The following is a 16,366-nucleotide window of genomic DNA, read 5'->3' as shown; positions in this document are numbered from 1 at the left end:
GTTGCTGGGCTGTCATCCTGCTGTTGTTGGAACACATCAAATGAAATCACATTTTATTTGTCACACACGTGTTTAGCAGATGTTATTGCGGGTGTAGCGAAATGCTTGTGCTTCTAGCAATAGTAATAGTAATATTTTCACAACAATATCTAACAATTTCACAACATATACCCAATACACACAAATCTAAGTAAGGAATGGAATATGGAATATATACATATATGGACAAGCAATGACAGAGCGGCATGGACTAAGATACAGTAGAATATTATAGAATACAGTATATACATATGAGATGAGTAATGCAAGATATGTAAACATTATTAAAGTGACTAGTGTTCCATTTCTTAAGGTGACCAGTGATTTCAATAGGCAGCAGCAGCATCTAATGTGCTAGTGATGGCTATTTAACAGTCTGATGGCCTTGAGATAGAAGCTGTTTTTCAGTCTCTCGGTCCCAGCTTTGATGCACCTGTACTGACCTCACCTTCTGGATGATAGCGGGGTGAACAGGCAGTGGCTCGGTTGGTTGATGTCCTTGATGATCTTTTTGGCCTTCCTGTGACATCGGGTGCTGTAGGTGTCCTGGAGGGCGGGTAGTTTGTCCCCGGTAATGCGTTCGGCAGACCGCACCACCCTCTGGAGAGCCCTGCGGTTGCGGGTGGTGCAGTTGCCGTACCAGGCGGTGATACAGCCCGACAGGATGCTCTCAATTGTGCATCTGTAAAAGTTTGTGAGGGTTTTAGGTGCCAAGCCAAATTTCTTCTGCCTTCTGAGGTTGAAGAGGCTCTGTTTCACCTTCTTCACCACACTGTCTGCGTGGGTGGACCATTTCAGTTTGTCAGTGATGTGTACGCCAAGGAACTTGAAGCTTTCCACCTTCTCCACTGCGGTCCCGTCGATGTGGATAGGAGGGTGCACCCTCTGCTGTTTCCTGAATTCCACGATCATCTCCTTTGTTTTGTTGACGTTGACGTTGACGGGACCGCAGTGGAGAAGGTGGAAAGCTTCAAGTTCCTTGGCGTACACATCACTGACAAACTGCCAGAGCCCTCACCTCCTCCCTGTAGGCTGTCTCGTCATTGTTGGTAATCAAGCCTACTACTGTTGTGTCGTCTGCAAATTTGATGATTGAGTTGGAGTTGTGCTTGGCCAAGCAGTCATGGGTGAACAGGGAGTACAGGAGGGGGCAGAGCACGCACCCTTGAGGGGCCCCAGTGTTGAGGATCAGTGAAGTGGAGATGTTTTTTCCTACCTTCACCACCTGGGGGCGGCCCGTCAGGAAGTCCAGGACCCAGTTGCACAGGGCGGGGTTCAGACCCCGGGCCTCAAGCTTAATGATGAGCTTGGAGGGTACTATGGTGTTGAATGCTGAGCTATAGGCAATGAACAGCATTCTTACATAGGTATTCCTCTTGTCCAGATGGGATAGGGCAGTGTGCAGTGTGATGGCGATTGCATCATCTGTGGATCTATTGGGGCGGTAAGCAAATTGATGTGGGTCTAGGGTGACAGGTAAGGTAGAGGTGATATGATCCTTGACTAGTCTCTCAAATCACTTCATGATGACAGAGGTGAGTGCTACGGGGCGATAGTCATTTAGTTCAGTTACCTTTGCTTTCTTGGGTACAGGAACAATGGTGGCCATCTTGAAGCATGTGGGGACAGCAGACTGGGATAGGGAGAGATTGAAAATGTCCGTAAACACACCAGCCAGCTGGTCTGCGCATGCTCTGAGAACGAGGCTAGGGATGCCGTCTGGACCGGCATTCTTGCAGGGGTTAACATGCTTAAATGTCTTACTCACGTCGGCCACGGAGAAGGAGAGGCCACAGTCCTTGGTAGTGGGCCGCATCGGTGGCACTGTGTTATCCTCAAAGCGGGCGAAGAAGGTGTTTAGCTTGTCCGGAAGCAAGACGTCGGTGTCAGCGACGTGGCTGGTTTTCCTTTTGTAGTCCGTGATTGTCTGTAGAACCTGCCACATACGTCTCGTGTCTGAGCCATTGAATTGCGACTCCACTTTGTCTCTATACTGATGTTTTGCCTGTTTAATTGCCTTGCAGAGTGAGTAGCTACACTGTTTGTATGAACAAAAGAACTTGAGTTGTTAATCATGAAACACACACCTCCACCCTTCTGCTTCCCGGAGAGATATTTATTTCTGTCTGCGCGATGAACTGAGAACCCATCTGGCTTGAACGATTTCGACAGAATATCCCGAGAGAGCCATGTTTCCGTGAAACAAAGTATGTTACAGGCCCTGATGTCTCTCTGGAAAGAAATCCTTGCCCTGAGCTCGTCGACCTTGTTATCCAAAGACTGAACAATGGTTGCCATACTTGGAAGCGGTGGGTTGTGTGCGCACCTCCTAAGTCGAACCAGCAGGCCACTCCGAGTGCCTCTCCTCCGCCGGCGATGTTTTGGGTCAGCCGCTGGAATCAGTTCAGTTGCCCTGGGGAGAGCAAACAAAGGATCTGCTTCGGGAAAGTCGTATTCCTGGTCGTAATGCTGGTGAGTTACCGCCGCTCTGATATCCAATCGTTTTTCCCGGCTGTATGTAATGATACAAAACACTTTCTGAGCTAATAATGTAAAAAATAATACATAAAAAACAAAATACCGCAAAGTTTCTTAAGAGCTAGTCGCGAGGCCACCATCTTCGTCGGCGCCAAGTATCAAATTGCTGCTAGGTATACTTAGAGATAATCCGTCTGAAAGTGTGTGTGGTTGTGTGTGTTTGACATGTTGGTGATACAATAGTAATACAATATGGGAGAGTGTGGATCTGTGAATATGAACATAATGTGAATGTTATGAGTATGTCTAAGTTGATATGCCAACGTCTCTCTCTCCCCTTCTCTCTCTCCCCTCTCTCCCCTCACACTCTCTCCCCTATCTATGTCTCTCCCCCCTCTTTCTCCCACCCTCTCTCTCCCCCTCTCTGTCTCTCCCCCCTCTTTCTCCCCCCTCTCTCTTCCCCCCTCTCTCTCCTCCCTCTCTCTCTCTGCCCCCTCTCTTTCTCTCCCCTCTCTCTTTCCCCTCCCCCCTCTCTCTCTGTAGTGGAACAATGTTGGAGATTAATTTAGAGTAGGGGTCGTAATGGTTATGCGAGGCCATGCTTATGGATAAATGCATTCAGTATGTGTTCTCTCTCTCTCTCGCTCTCTCTCTCTCTCCCCCCATCTGTAATTTACTGCCTGATAGAGGGATGGAGTCCGCCCTATTGCCCTTCACCCATCCTCTCTAGGTTAATGAAAAAAATACAACTGGAGTCTTTCTGGTTAAGCTCATCCCTCGTTCCCTCCATCACGTCATCTCTGGCTTTTCAGTACATTGGGAAGTGCAGCATAAAAAGGTATTTGGAGGTTACAGGTAGGGGTTCAATTGTGTGTGTGTGTGTGTGTGTGTGTGTGTGTGTGTCTATGTGTGTGTGTGTGTGCGTGTCTGTTTGTACACTACCGTTCAAAAGTTTGGGGTCACTTAGAAATGTCCTTGTTTTAGAAAGAAAAGCAATTTTTTTGTCCATTAAAATAACATCAAATTGATCAGAAATACAGTGTAGACATTGTTAATGTTGTAAATGGCTATTGTAGCTGGAAACGGCTGATTTCTAATGGAATATCTACATAGGCATACAGAGGCCCATTATCAGCAACCATCAGTGCTGTGTTCCAATGGCACGTTGTGTTTGCTAATCCAAGTTTATCATTTTAAAAGGCTAATTGATCATTAGAAAACCCTTTTGCAATTATGTTAACACAGCTGAAAACTGTTGTGCTGATTAAAGAAGCAATAAAACTGGCCTTCTTGAGACTAGTTGAGTATCTGGAGCATCAGTAATTGAGGGTTCGATTACAGGCTCAAAATGGCCAGAAACAAATAACTTTCTTCTGAAACTCATCAGTCTATTCTTGTTCTGAGAAATGAAGGCTATTCCATGCGAGAAATTGCCAAGAAACTGAAGATCTCGTACAACGCTGTGTACTACTCCTTTCACAGAACAGCGCAAACTGGCTCTAACCAGAATAGAAAGAGGGTGGGAGGCCCCGGTGCACAACTGAGCAAGAGGACAAATACATTAGAGTGTCTAGTTTGAGAAACAGATGCCTCACAGGTCCTCAACTGGCAGCTTCATTAAATAGTACCCGCAAAACACCAGTCTCAACGTCAACAGTGAAGAGGCGACTCCGGAATGCTGACCTTCTAGGCAGAGTTGCAAAGAAAAAGCCATATCTCAGACTGCCCATCTTAATTTTTTATTGGCCAGTCTGAGAGATAGCTTTTTCTTTGCAACTCTGCCTAGAAGGTCAGCATCCCAGAGTCGCCTCTTCACTTTTGACATTGAGACTGGTGTTTTGCGGGTATTATTCTAAAATTCCCTATGGGAAAAATGAATGGTGGAATAACTATTGGAACCATTCCCCTGTTTGACTGCTAGGTTTTATGGGTATTATGACACCTCCACTGTTGGGCTCTATATGCTGTCAAGGTAGGGGAAACCCTGATCATGTTTGTTTTTTCTGGTAGGACTGGGTCACTTCAGATGAAGCTGCATTCTTACACTGACTGAATGGTTTCCTAGAGGATAGAGAGAGAGCAAGAGAGAGATATACTCCTATTTTGCTGCAGTAATGCATGTTTTAGACTTGATCAATCTTGTGGTTGGTAATTAAAACATGATCCACTCACACGCATCATAACTGAGGTAGTCTGCAAGCCAGATTAAAATTAATTTGGATAACATTTTTCAATTGCATCGGTATTGATGTTTTCCTGAGCGCGAGCACAGTATGAAAAATGTGTGCACTCACTAACTGTAAGTCGCTCTGGATAAGAGCGTCTGCTAAATGACTAAAATGTAAAATGTAAGCACACTAATATTGTTATGCTGTCATGCTCTCAGGACTTCGCTGCCTGGCGCATGCAACTCCATTCTACCGTGAACTAAAAAGCATTATGATGAATAATTTATGTTTTTTCCGTGTTCGTGGACATTGCCTACCAGTACCACCCCAGCAAACAACTCATTCAATACGCCAATACACGTTTCGTAGAGCCGAACTAATTCAGTTTTGCTTTCATAATATTGACAACGTTCAACTATATGCCCCGAAATAGTGTTACCGAAGCTCCTAATAACAGGTTGCTTCTATCTAGTCGAACGCGTCAGACACTTCAGGCTGGTGGTGACTTGTAGATTCAAAGGTTCAAATAGTCTTGAATATATCGTTTTGCAGAGGGAAACAAGCATCATGCAACGGAGAGAATGGTTCACAAGCAGTTGCTCAGAAATGCAAAATAAATTGAGAACATTTGGAGAGCCTACACAAAAAATAAAATAAATGTAAGATTTAAATGTTTATGTAACGTACGTTACCATTTATAACACTATAATTACATGGTTTACTTGTACTATGAATGAATAGGTCCAAAGCCTAATGAGTTTGTTTATTTCTGCTGCTTGTTGAACATTTGGGAGAGAAGGAATTTTTTCATTCCATACAAAAATGCTGCAGTGACAGTAGCCTAAAACTACGAGCGCCATATGACAACACCAGATACCTGTATTCAACAGATACACAACAAACAACAGATACACAACAAATACACCATAGTAGTCGCAAACACTTAGCTGACGGACCGAAATGTGTTCATTTACCGTTGGTTGAAAGTCAACAGTTTGGTAGAAACGCTGTCCACACTGTTCATGTCCCCATGCGATATCAGTCCAGCACTCAGAGAGCTTGTTTTCCTATTTCTTCGTCTTCACTACGGACGCATACTGCGTTCAAACTCCTTATTCACAGATTAAATGTATTTTCCCCACTGCATACAATTCGGCTATTCTCATCCCTTGAGCGCGCGCAGTGGATGCTGACGATACCGGCTTGTCGTTGCAGCATGTGGCAGAATGGAGTTTTCCTACCAAAACACCTCTCTCTCTCGCTCTCTCGCTCTCTCGCTCTCTCTCTCTCTCTCTCTCTCTCTCTCTCTCTCTCTCTCTCTCTCTCTCTCTCTCTCTCTCTCTCTCTCTCTCTCTCTCTCTCTCTCTCTCTCTCTCTCTCTCTCTCTCTCTCTCTCTCTCTCTCTCTCTCTCTCTCTCTCTCTCTCTCTCTCTCTCTCTCTCTCTCTCTCTCTCTCTCTCTCTCTCTCTCTCTCTCTCCTTCACATTTGCAGCGCGCTCCACGAGCACAGAGCCCAACCTCCTCATTTGACAGCAGTTGCCTTGGAAGAGAGCATCGCAAGCACGCACGCACGCTCACGCACACCCACACACAAAGTCTCAGCACTCTGTAGCACCTTCTAACTGTCACTCTTGGATTATCTGAATGTCAGAGAAAATCACAGGGGGATAGCTTTAGAACATTTGATGAGTGTCAAGTGATAGAAAGAAGCCTGGAATAAATGAAGAGTTTATTTCCAAAACTCTATATACACCAAATTTTTCACATTTGTCTTTTTTCATCAGAAATTATTGCTTATGGGTACCTTCATGTGTGTGTAAAATATTACTGTTCTAAGATTATTTATTTATTATTTATTTATTAATAGATTTTAGATGTGTATGAAAATACGTTTTTTTCCAAAACGCCATGCACAAAACATTAGGAACACCTTCCAAATATTGAGTTGCACCCCCTTCTGCCCTCAGAACAGCCTCAATTCGTCATGGCATGGCCTCTACAAGGTGTCAAAAGCATTCCAGAAGGATGCTTCCCACAGTTTTGTCAAGTTGGCTGGATGTCCTTTGGGTGGTGGACCATTCTTGATACACACGGGAAACTGTTGAGCTTGAAAAACCCAGCAGCGTTGCAGTTCTTGACACACAAACTGGTTCGCTTGGCACTTACTACCATACCCCGTTCAAAAGCACTTACATCTTTTGTCTTTCTCATTCACCCTCTGAATGGCACACATACACAATCTATGTCTCAATCGTCTCAAGGCTTAAAAATCCTTCTTTAACCTGTCTCCTGCCCTTCATCTACACTGATTGAAGTAGATTTAACAGGTGACATCAATAAGGGATCATAGCTTTCACCTGGATTCACCTGGTCAGTCTATGTCATGGAAAGAGCAGGTGTTCTTAATGTTTTGTACACTCTGTGTATATCCATTGTTTAGCTGGAATGGAATGTTCAAATCCTGTATATTTGATTGACTGTGATATGTGGTTGTCTCACCTAGCTATCTTAAGATGAATGCACTTACTGTAAATCACTCTGGATAAGATCATCTGCTAAATGACTAAAATGTAAATGTCTTAGAAGGGTGGGAGGGGGTTAGAGAGGGGAAGGGGAGGGAGGGGTTAGAGAGGGGAATGGGGGGGGTCATACCTGTATTAACATTGTTAATACAGGTATGACCTTCCATTGTTTATATTATGAAATCTGTTTATCCAATTGAGATGACTGGAGAGATAAGGCGACTCTTATAGAGTAGAACTATGACCCGGTGTTTACACCATAAATTGCATTTCTAAAATAGTTTTGAACAAGAAATCTGTTGCATGTTCAAATCATATTTTTTCTCTGTTCTATTCCAGTCTTACTAATGGAGAGCAGAGCATCCCCAGTGTTCTGTCTGATTTGTGTCAGTGTCTAACTAGTCTGGCATTGAGTGATGTCTCTCAAGGATGTTCCTCACTCTGTATTCCGTATTCAGAACACACCCCTGGCCACTCATACAGAAAAGCTGCTAATGACTTTCTTGTCCTCAAATACAATGAGCAGGAAGTGTGTGTGTATGTGTGCGTGCCAAAGAATGCGTATGTACGCTTAAGTGTGTGTGTGTGTGCACAAGTGTGTGTGCACAAGTGTGTGTGTGTGTGTGTGTGTGTGCATGCGTGAGTGTGTGGAGACTACTAGGTAAATTAGTGCCTTTGGCCTTTCTGATCTCCCACAATCAGTCATCCCTCCCACTCCCCTGGGCCTACTCATAATCCCATTCAGGAGCGAGGTCCGTGCGAGGATGAGGTCATATACTCATAAGAGCACCTCTCTCTCAGACTACCTCCTCTCTCTCTCAGACTCCATCTCTCTTTCTCAGACCACCTCTCTTTCTCAGACTCCACCTCTTTCTCTCAGACTCCACCTCTTTCTCTCAGACTCCACCTCTCTCTCTCAGACTACCTCCTCTCTCTCTCAGACTCCACCTCTCTTTCTCAGACTCCACCACTTTCTCTCAGACTCCACCTCTCTCTCTCAGACTCCACCTCTCTCTCTCAGACTCCACCTCTCTCTCTCAGACTCCACCTCTCTCTCTGACTCCATCTCTCTCTCGCAGACTCCACCTCTCACTCTCTAATGCCACCTCTCTCTTTCAGACTCCACCTCTCTCTCAGACTCCACCTCTCTCTCTCAGACTCCACCTCTCTCTCTCAGACTCCACCTCTCTCTCAGACCACCTCTCTCGCTCAGACTACCTCCTCTCTCTCTGACTCCACCTCTCTCTCAGACCACCTCTCTCTCTCAGACTGCCTCCTCTCTCTCTCAGACTCCACATCTCTCTCTCTCAGACTCCACCTCTCTTTCTCAGACTCCACCTCTCTCTCTCAGACTCCACCTCTCTCTCTCAGACTCCACCTCTCTCTCTATCTCTGTTTAATCTCCATGTCTTTGGCTTGATTAACTCTCTGTCTGTATAACCTTTTCTGTTAGGGGTGGGGGCTGGAAGGATGAGGGACGGAGAGGGAGACGGACTGCAGTCCTCCACTTACTCACACACCTCAGAAGCTGGATGGCAGGCTGCAACAGCCCGACCACAGCCACTCCTTGAGTCCTCTCTCACACACACACTCACAAATGCACGCATGAGCACGCACACACACACACCACTAAATTATACAGCAGGTCAGAGAGAGAGAGAGAAAGAGAGATGTGGAAGGAGTGTAGGGTGAGTAGGGAGGAAGCACCCTCTGTGGGGTCACAACAACCGGATGCATCCGGTTTTCAGGGTAAATGGAAAGAGAGCCTGTGCCGCAACTTCCGCTTTTGGACGTTAACAAGCAAACACTCCATCTTAACTCCTCCTCCACATTTACTGGATTGGTTCAACAGTGTAGAAGAGAACCTTCCCCAACCTTTTGTTTCTGGTCAGGACCAGAAAGACGCCTGCTCCGTTAGGTTAGGAAGGAAGAGACAGCGGCAGGAGAAAGGAAGGGAAGAGAGAGAAGGTGGGACAGAGAGTTCAAACATAGACGGAGTGAGTGGAAGACAAATGTAGAAAGAGAGATATAAACAGAAAGTTAGAGAGCGAAACAGACATGGGAGGAAGGGACAAAACATTAATGGAGTGAGGGAATGAGAGAGAAAGATGAGGCTACAGGGCCTCCTGTAGCTCAGTTGGTAGAGCATGGCGCTTGCAACGCCAGGGTTGTGGGTTCGTTTCCCACGGGGGGCCAGTAGAAAAAAATTATGTATGCACTCACTAACTGTAAGTCGCTCTGGATAAGAGCGTCTGCTAAATGACTAAAATGGAAAATGGAATGAGAGAGAGATGAAGCTTGTTCTTTTTGCCCACCCGTGAGAGTGAATATCATTCCAGTTAATGTGGTCTATTGTATTCGTTATTTAAACTTAAACTTGTACACTGTCAGCATATGTAATGATGCTTGCATAAGCGCATGTGATAATAAAGAGCCTGATAAGGTTTCTATGTTAAGGGATAGTTCAGCCAAATTACAAAATGACATATTGGTTTTACTTACCCTGTAAGCAGTCTATGGACAAGGTATGACAGCAATCCATGCTTTTGGTTTAGCTTCCCTGGCACTGTTTCCAAATGCTCATATTTTAGCATTTGTGGCACAAATCCCATTCAAGTCATGGGACCGATATTAGCATATTTGGCACATCAGCCAATGCTTGGCTACTAAATGTGAAAGTCTTGTGTAAAGAATATGTTTGGAAACATTATTTCAAGTTATTGAACCAACTTCATTTCTTGATTTACAGGGAATTTTTTTAATTGCTTGTAAGCTAAATTGTAAAAAACGTTGGTTGTATTTACATGAAATATTAGTTTGTATTTATTAGGTTTAACTAAAGGGAAAAGTAAATTGAGTGTTGAAAGAAGTAGGTTTCAACTTGAAATATAGGTTTGGCAATAATCAAATAAAACCGTTGGTATTAAATCATTTGGTTTCAACAAATGTTGTATTTTTCAATTGGGATGGATGGATGGATCCAAACTCATTCACTCATTTACATAACCAGTACCAGTTAAAATATTTATTTGGGGGTTGATCCAAAGACACATGTTTTATTGTTTAATTGTTCAGCAGCTCATGACCATACACACACACACACGCACCCCCACCTTAAGCCATACACTCCACAGAGCTGGGCTTTATGGAACAGTGGCCAGAAAAAAGCAATTTCTTCATGAAAAAAATTAGCAAACACGTTTGGTGTTCGCCAAAAGGCATGTGGGAGACTCCCCAAACAAATGGAAAAAGGTACTCTGGTCAGATGAGACTAAAATTGAGCTTTTTGGCCACCATGGAAAACGCTATGTCTGGCGCAAACCCAACACCTCTCATCACCCCGAGAACACCACCCCCACAGTGAAGCATGGTGGTGGCAGCATCATGCTGTGGGGATGTTTTTAATCGTCAGGGACTGGGAAACTGGTCAGAATTGAAGGAATGATGGATGGCGCTAAATACAGGGAAATTCTTGAGGGAAACCTGTTTCAGTCTTCCAGAGATTTGAGACTGGTTCACCTTCCAGCAGGACAATGACCCTAAGCATACTGCTAAAGCAACACTCAAGTGGTTTAAGGGGAAACATTTCAATGTCTTGGAATGGCCTAGTCAAAGCCCAGACCTCAATCCAATTGTTATGAATTAAAGATTGCTGTACACCAGTGGAACCCATCCAACTTGAAGAAGCTGGAGCAGTTTTGTCTTGAAGAATGGGCAAAAATCACAGTGGCTAGATGTGCCAAGCTTATATAGACATACCCCAAAAGACTTGCAGCTGTAATTCCTGCAAAAGATGTCTCTACAAAGAATTGACTTGCATAACTAACTTAGTTATGCACGCTCAAGTTTTCAGTTTTTTTGTCTTATTTCTTGTTTGTTCACAAAAAAATATATTTTGCATCTTCAAAGTGGTAGGCATGTTGTGTAAATCAAATGATACAAACCCCCCAAAAATCTATTTTAATTCCAGGTTGTAAGGCAACAAAATAGGAAAAATGCCAAGGGGGTGAATACTTTCGCAAGCCACTGTATCTAACAATTCACAACAATACACAAATCTAAAAGTAAAATAATGGAATAAAGAAATATATAAATATTAGGACGAGCAATGTTGGAGTGGCATTGACTAAAATACAGATGACATTGAATGAACGTGGAAAACTGATTGTATTTGAAAAAAATTATCAACAAGGGAATTTAGTCTTTTTTAACCTATCTTTTTCCTACAGGCCCTAGTTTTGTCACACCTGGACTACTGTTCAGTCGTGTGGTCAGGTGCCACAAAGAGGGACTTAGGAAAATTACAATTGGCTCAGAACAGGGCAGTACGGCTGGCCCTTAAATGTACATGCAGAGCTAATATTAATAATATGCATGTAAATCTGTGTTTGAATGCACCGAGGTGTCTGACACCCATGCATACCCCACAAGACATGCCACCAGAGGTCTCTTCACAATCCCCAAGTCAAGAACAGACTATGGGAGGCGCACAGTACTACATACAGTGAGGGAAAAAAGTATTTGATCCCCTGCTGATTTTGTATGTTTGCCCACTGACAAAGAAATTATCAGTCTATAATTTTAATAGTAGGTTTATTTGAACAGTGAGAGACAGAATAACAACAAAAAAATCAAGAAAAACGCATGTCAAAATTGTATAAATTAATTTGCATTTTAATAAGGGAAATAAGTATTTGACCCCACCCAATCAGAAAGATTTCTGGCTCCCAGGTGTCTTTTATACAGGTAACAAACTGAGATTAGGAGCACACTCTTAAAGGGAGTGTTCCTAATCTCAGCTTGTTACCTGTATAAAAGACACCTGTCCACAGAAGCAATCAATCAATCAGATTCCAAACTCTCCACCATGGCCAAGACCAAAGAGCTCTCCAAGTATGTCAGGGACAAGATTGTAGACCTACACAAGGCTGGAATGGGCTACAAGACCATCGCCAAGCAGCTTGGTGAGAAGGTGACAACAGTTGGTGCGATTATTCACAAATGGAAGAAACACAAAAGAACTGTCAATCTCCCTCGGCCTGGGGCTCCATGCAAGATCTCACCTCGTGGAGTTGCAATGATCATGAGAACGGTGAGGAATCAGCCCAGAACTACACGGGAGAATCTTGTCAATGACCTCAAGGCAGCTGGGACCATAGTTACCAAGAAAACAATTGGTAACACACTACGCCGTCAAGGACTGATATCCTGCAGCGCCCGCAAGGTCCCCCTGCTCAAGAAAGCACATATACAGGCCCGTCTGAAGTTTGCCAATGAATATCTGAATGATTCAGAGGAGAACTGAGTGAAAGTGTTGTGGTCAGATGAGACCAAAATCGAGCTCTTTGGCATCAACTCAACTCGCCGTGTTTGGAGGAGGAGGAATGCTGCCTATGACTCCAAGAACACCATCCCCACCGTCAAACATGGAGGTGGAAACATTATGCTTTGGGGTTTTTCTGCTAAGGGGACAGGACAACTTCACCGCATCAAAGGGACGATGGACGGGGCCATGTACCGTCAAATCTTGGGTGAGAACCTCCTTCCCTCAGCAGGGCATTGAAAATGGGTTGTGGATGGGTATTCCAGCATGACAATGACCCAAAACACACGGCCAAGGCAACAAAGGAGTGGCTCAAGAAGAAGCACATTAAGGTCCTGGAGTGGCCTAACCAGTCTCCAGACCTTAATCCCATAGAAAATCTGTGGAGGGAGCTGAAGGTTAGAGTTGCCAAACGTCCGGCTCGAAATCTTAATGACTTGGAGAAAATCTGCAAAGAGGAGTGGGACAAAAACCCTCCTGAGATGTGTGCAAACCTGGTGGCCAACTACAAGAAACGTCTGACCTCTGTGATTGCCAACAAGGGTTTTGCCACCAAGTACTAAGTCATGTTTTGCAGAGGGGTCAAATACTTATTTCCCTCATTAAAATGCAAATCAATTAATAACATTTTTGACATGCGTTTTTCTGGATTTTTTTGTTGTTATTCTGTCTCTCACTGTTCAAATAAACCTACCATTAAAATTATAGACTGATCATGTCTTTGTCAGTGAGCAAACGTACAAAATCAGCAGGGGATCAAATACTTTTTTCCCTCACTGTAGAGACATGGCTACATGGAACTCCTATTCCACATCAGGTAACTGATGCAAGCAGTAAAAAATTTATATTTAGAAAAAATATAAAAAATACACCTTATGGAACAGCGGGGACTGTGAAGAGACACACACACAGGCACAGACACATGCTTACACATACACATACACAAGCCACGCACTCTACACACACATACACATTGATTTTGTATTGTAGATATGTGGTAGTAGAGTAGTGGCCTGAGGGAACACACTTTAATGTGTTGTGAAATGTGTTCTGAAATGTCATGTAATGTAATATTTTCAATTGTATATAATTGCCTTAATGTTGCTGGACCCCAGGAAGAGTAGTTGCTGCCTTAACAGCAGCTAATGGGGATCCTTAATAAATACCAATACATTCACGTTAGTTGATAACTCATCCAAATGTAAATCAAAACTAGAAATTGTAAACAAACACTGTATAGTTTAAAAACATGGTTAAAACTCGTCCGGGTTAGGGGAGGGTTTGGCCGAGGGGCCTTTACTTGGCTCATCGTGCTCTAGCGACTCCTTGTGGCGGGCCGGGCGCCTGCAGGCTGACCTCGTCGTCTGTTGAACGGTGTTTCCTCCGACACATTGGTGCGGCTGGCTTCCGGGCTAAGCGGGCGGGTGTTAAGAAGCGTGGTTTGGCGGGTCATGTTTTGGAGGACGCATGACTCGACCTTCGCCTCCCGAGCCCTTTGGGGAGTTGTATTGATGAGATAAGATCGAAATTGGGGGAGAAAAATAAAAAAATAAAACTATAATTATGATCTCAGGTATGGTCAGTCCTTGTAGCCATAGCTTTGTCTTTGAATTTGAGAGTGGTTACATTTCTCCAGCCCAATCCCTTAGCTGTTCACCTAAACAGAGGTGGGTGTCCGTTTTGTTGTTGTTTGAATTGCAAATTACCCCTTTAAAGACAAGCATGACAAAGGGACCCTGAAGAAATGACACCTTGACGATCACGTCAGGATGGAGTTACACACAAACAACCGGAGACATATGAACACCCCCACCCTTAATTACTGCCTTAAGGGTACAGTAGGAAACATACACACACACACACACACACACACACACATGTACGGTCATAGACACATAGAGACACAAGTGTACACACACACACACACACAGGCATGCACGGACATAGACACACACGTACACACATACAGACACACAAATGCGAAACACACACACAAAGTTGTTCAAATACACACACAAACACAGACACTGTCTTTCTCTCTCTCTCTCTCTCTCTCTCTCTCTCTCACTAAGATACACACGGTCATATTCCCTCCCATCCTTTTTTATTGAGCCTAATGGGAAGGGAAGGGAAATCAAGACTTCCCCCATAGTGATGAATCTGTTAGCCCAACGTGTGTTTATCGTAGAGGAATCCAATAGTGTGTACCTCAGCCACTTAAAGCTCCATATAATGTCAATAGGAGTTAAGAGATGGGAGGTCACATGGCCTCTGTGTGTGTGTTACCAGGGTTTATGTGACATTAATCTGCTCCAGGTAATGAATATAATCCAGTGATGCCAACCACAGTATGTACACACACACACACACACACACACACACACACCAGTACACACCAAAGGAGGCTGGTGGGAGGAGCTATAGGAGGACGGGATCATTGTAATGGCTGGAATGGAATAAATTGTTTCCATATGTTTGGTGTGTTTGATACCGTTCCATTTATTCCATTCCAGCCATTTTAATGAGCCCTTCCTCCTATAGCTCCTCCCACCAGCCTCCTCTGGTACACACACACAGCACACGTTACATTACAGTTTTTCTCAATTGTTTACACACAAATACTGGTACTTGAGACACAATGACCACAACATGTAACTCATGCACCAACCCCCTGAACCAATTCTGATAAACTACAAGCACAATTCCTGCTTTACACTCAAATTGCAGTTCTACAACACACTTTTTTCAAAACACTACACACAAATCTTTGCATTTGGCACAATTTTCATGCAGAAAATCTCTTGTTTTCACAATTAACACACTGCCATTCAAATATGCACACTGACTCATCACATGGGCAAACACCCGTCACACAGTTTTACAATTAGCAATCAGAGCTTTAGCATAAAAGGGCAACAGGTGAGCTCTTCTGTTTTGGAGCAATGGATGCCAACATTGGAAACAGAGGCAGAGCCAGAGGAGTGAGAGTAAGAGGAGGAGGACGGGGAGGACAAGGACGAGGACGAGGACGAGGAAGGCCAAGGACCGTAATCTCTGATGAGATCCGAGCCACTTTGGTTGATCATGTGGTCAACCATGGTCTAACAATGAGGGAGGCTGGGCAAAGAGTACAGCCAAATTTGAGCAGGTACACTGTAGCATCCATCATCCGGACATTCCGAAATGAGAATAGGTAAGAAATCTACTCTCACTAGAAAATTGCAGTACTGCATATCAATACAGTACTCAATGAGTACAGTAGTACAGTATTGCCTGTGGACTGTTCTGTAGGACTGTAAAAAGAAAGTATGTTTCAAGTATTTGGGAAATGAATTTCTACTTTGTATTTACAGCATTTTACTATTTGTTTGGCAGAACTGAAAGATTACCAACACAAGGTGGTCGGGAACGTGTTCTGTCTCCTGAACAGGAAACTGAAATCATGAACATGGTCCTAGAAAATAACGCCATAACATTACGGCAAATACAAAGAAAGATAATAGAAAACAATGAGAGATTTCAAAATATTGATAGGGTATTCTTATCAACACTGGACCGTGTCTTGCGCATAAATAATCTCAGGATGAAGCAGGTCTACAGGGTGCCATTTGAACACAATTCAGAAAGAGTCAAAGAATTGCGATATAACTATGTGCAAGTGAGTCCTATACAATCCCACAATTGATGCATACTCTCAACACTGTATAAATTATACATATTTCAGTATTGTAATCATAATGATTGTGCTTCACAATAGTGACCACTCCATGTCTATTTCTGATATTGTCATGTGTGATTCAGAGAGTCCTTGAGATAGAGGTGGCTGCAGTGGAGCA

General features: G+C 43.7%; 1 protein-coding gene across 6 annotated transcripts in view; it reads right to left on the bottom strand.

The window, feature by feature from the left end:
• Window positions 1-16,366, bottom strand: part of garnl3 (GTPase activating Rap/RanGAP domain like 3) — a 143,831-nt gene that overhangs the window by 110,159 nt on the left and 17,306 nt on the right. The window contains exon 1 of one of the 6 annotated variants that reach the window (XM_041897689.2): window positions 5,660-5,955. The exons of 4 other annotated variants lie outside the window; for them this stretch is intronic. In XM_041897689.2, coding sequence (XP_041753623.2) covers window positions 5,660-5,709 — 50 coding nt within the window. In that variant the 5' untranslated portion in view covers window positions 5,710-5,955. Of the gene's footprint in view, window positions 1-5,641; window positions 5,956-16,366 lie in introns of those variants that run through there. One more of the 6 variants, XM_041897692.2, reaches the window with a different exon arrangement.

This window comes from Coregonus clupeaformis, chromosome 15, assembly GCF_020615455.1.
Source record: "Coregonus clupeaformis isolate EN_2021a chromosome 15, ASM2061545v1, whole genome shotgun sequence".
NCBI classification, from domain to species: Eukaryota; Metazoa; Chordata; class Actinopteri; order Salmoniformes; family Salmonidae; genus Coregonus; species Coregonus clupeaformis.
This window is presented reverse-complemented; position numbering and strand designations above follow the sequence as displayed.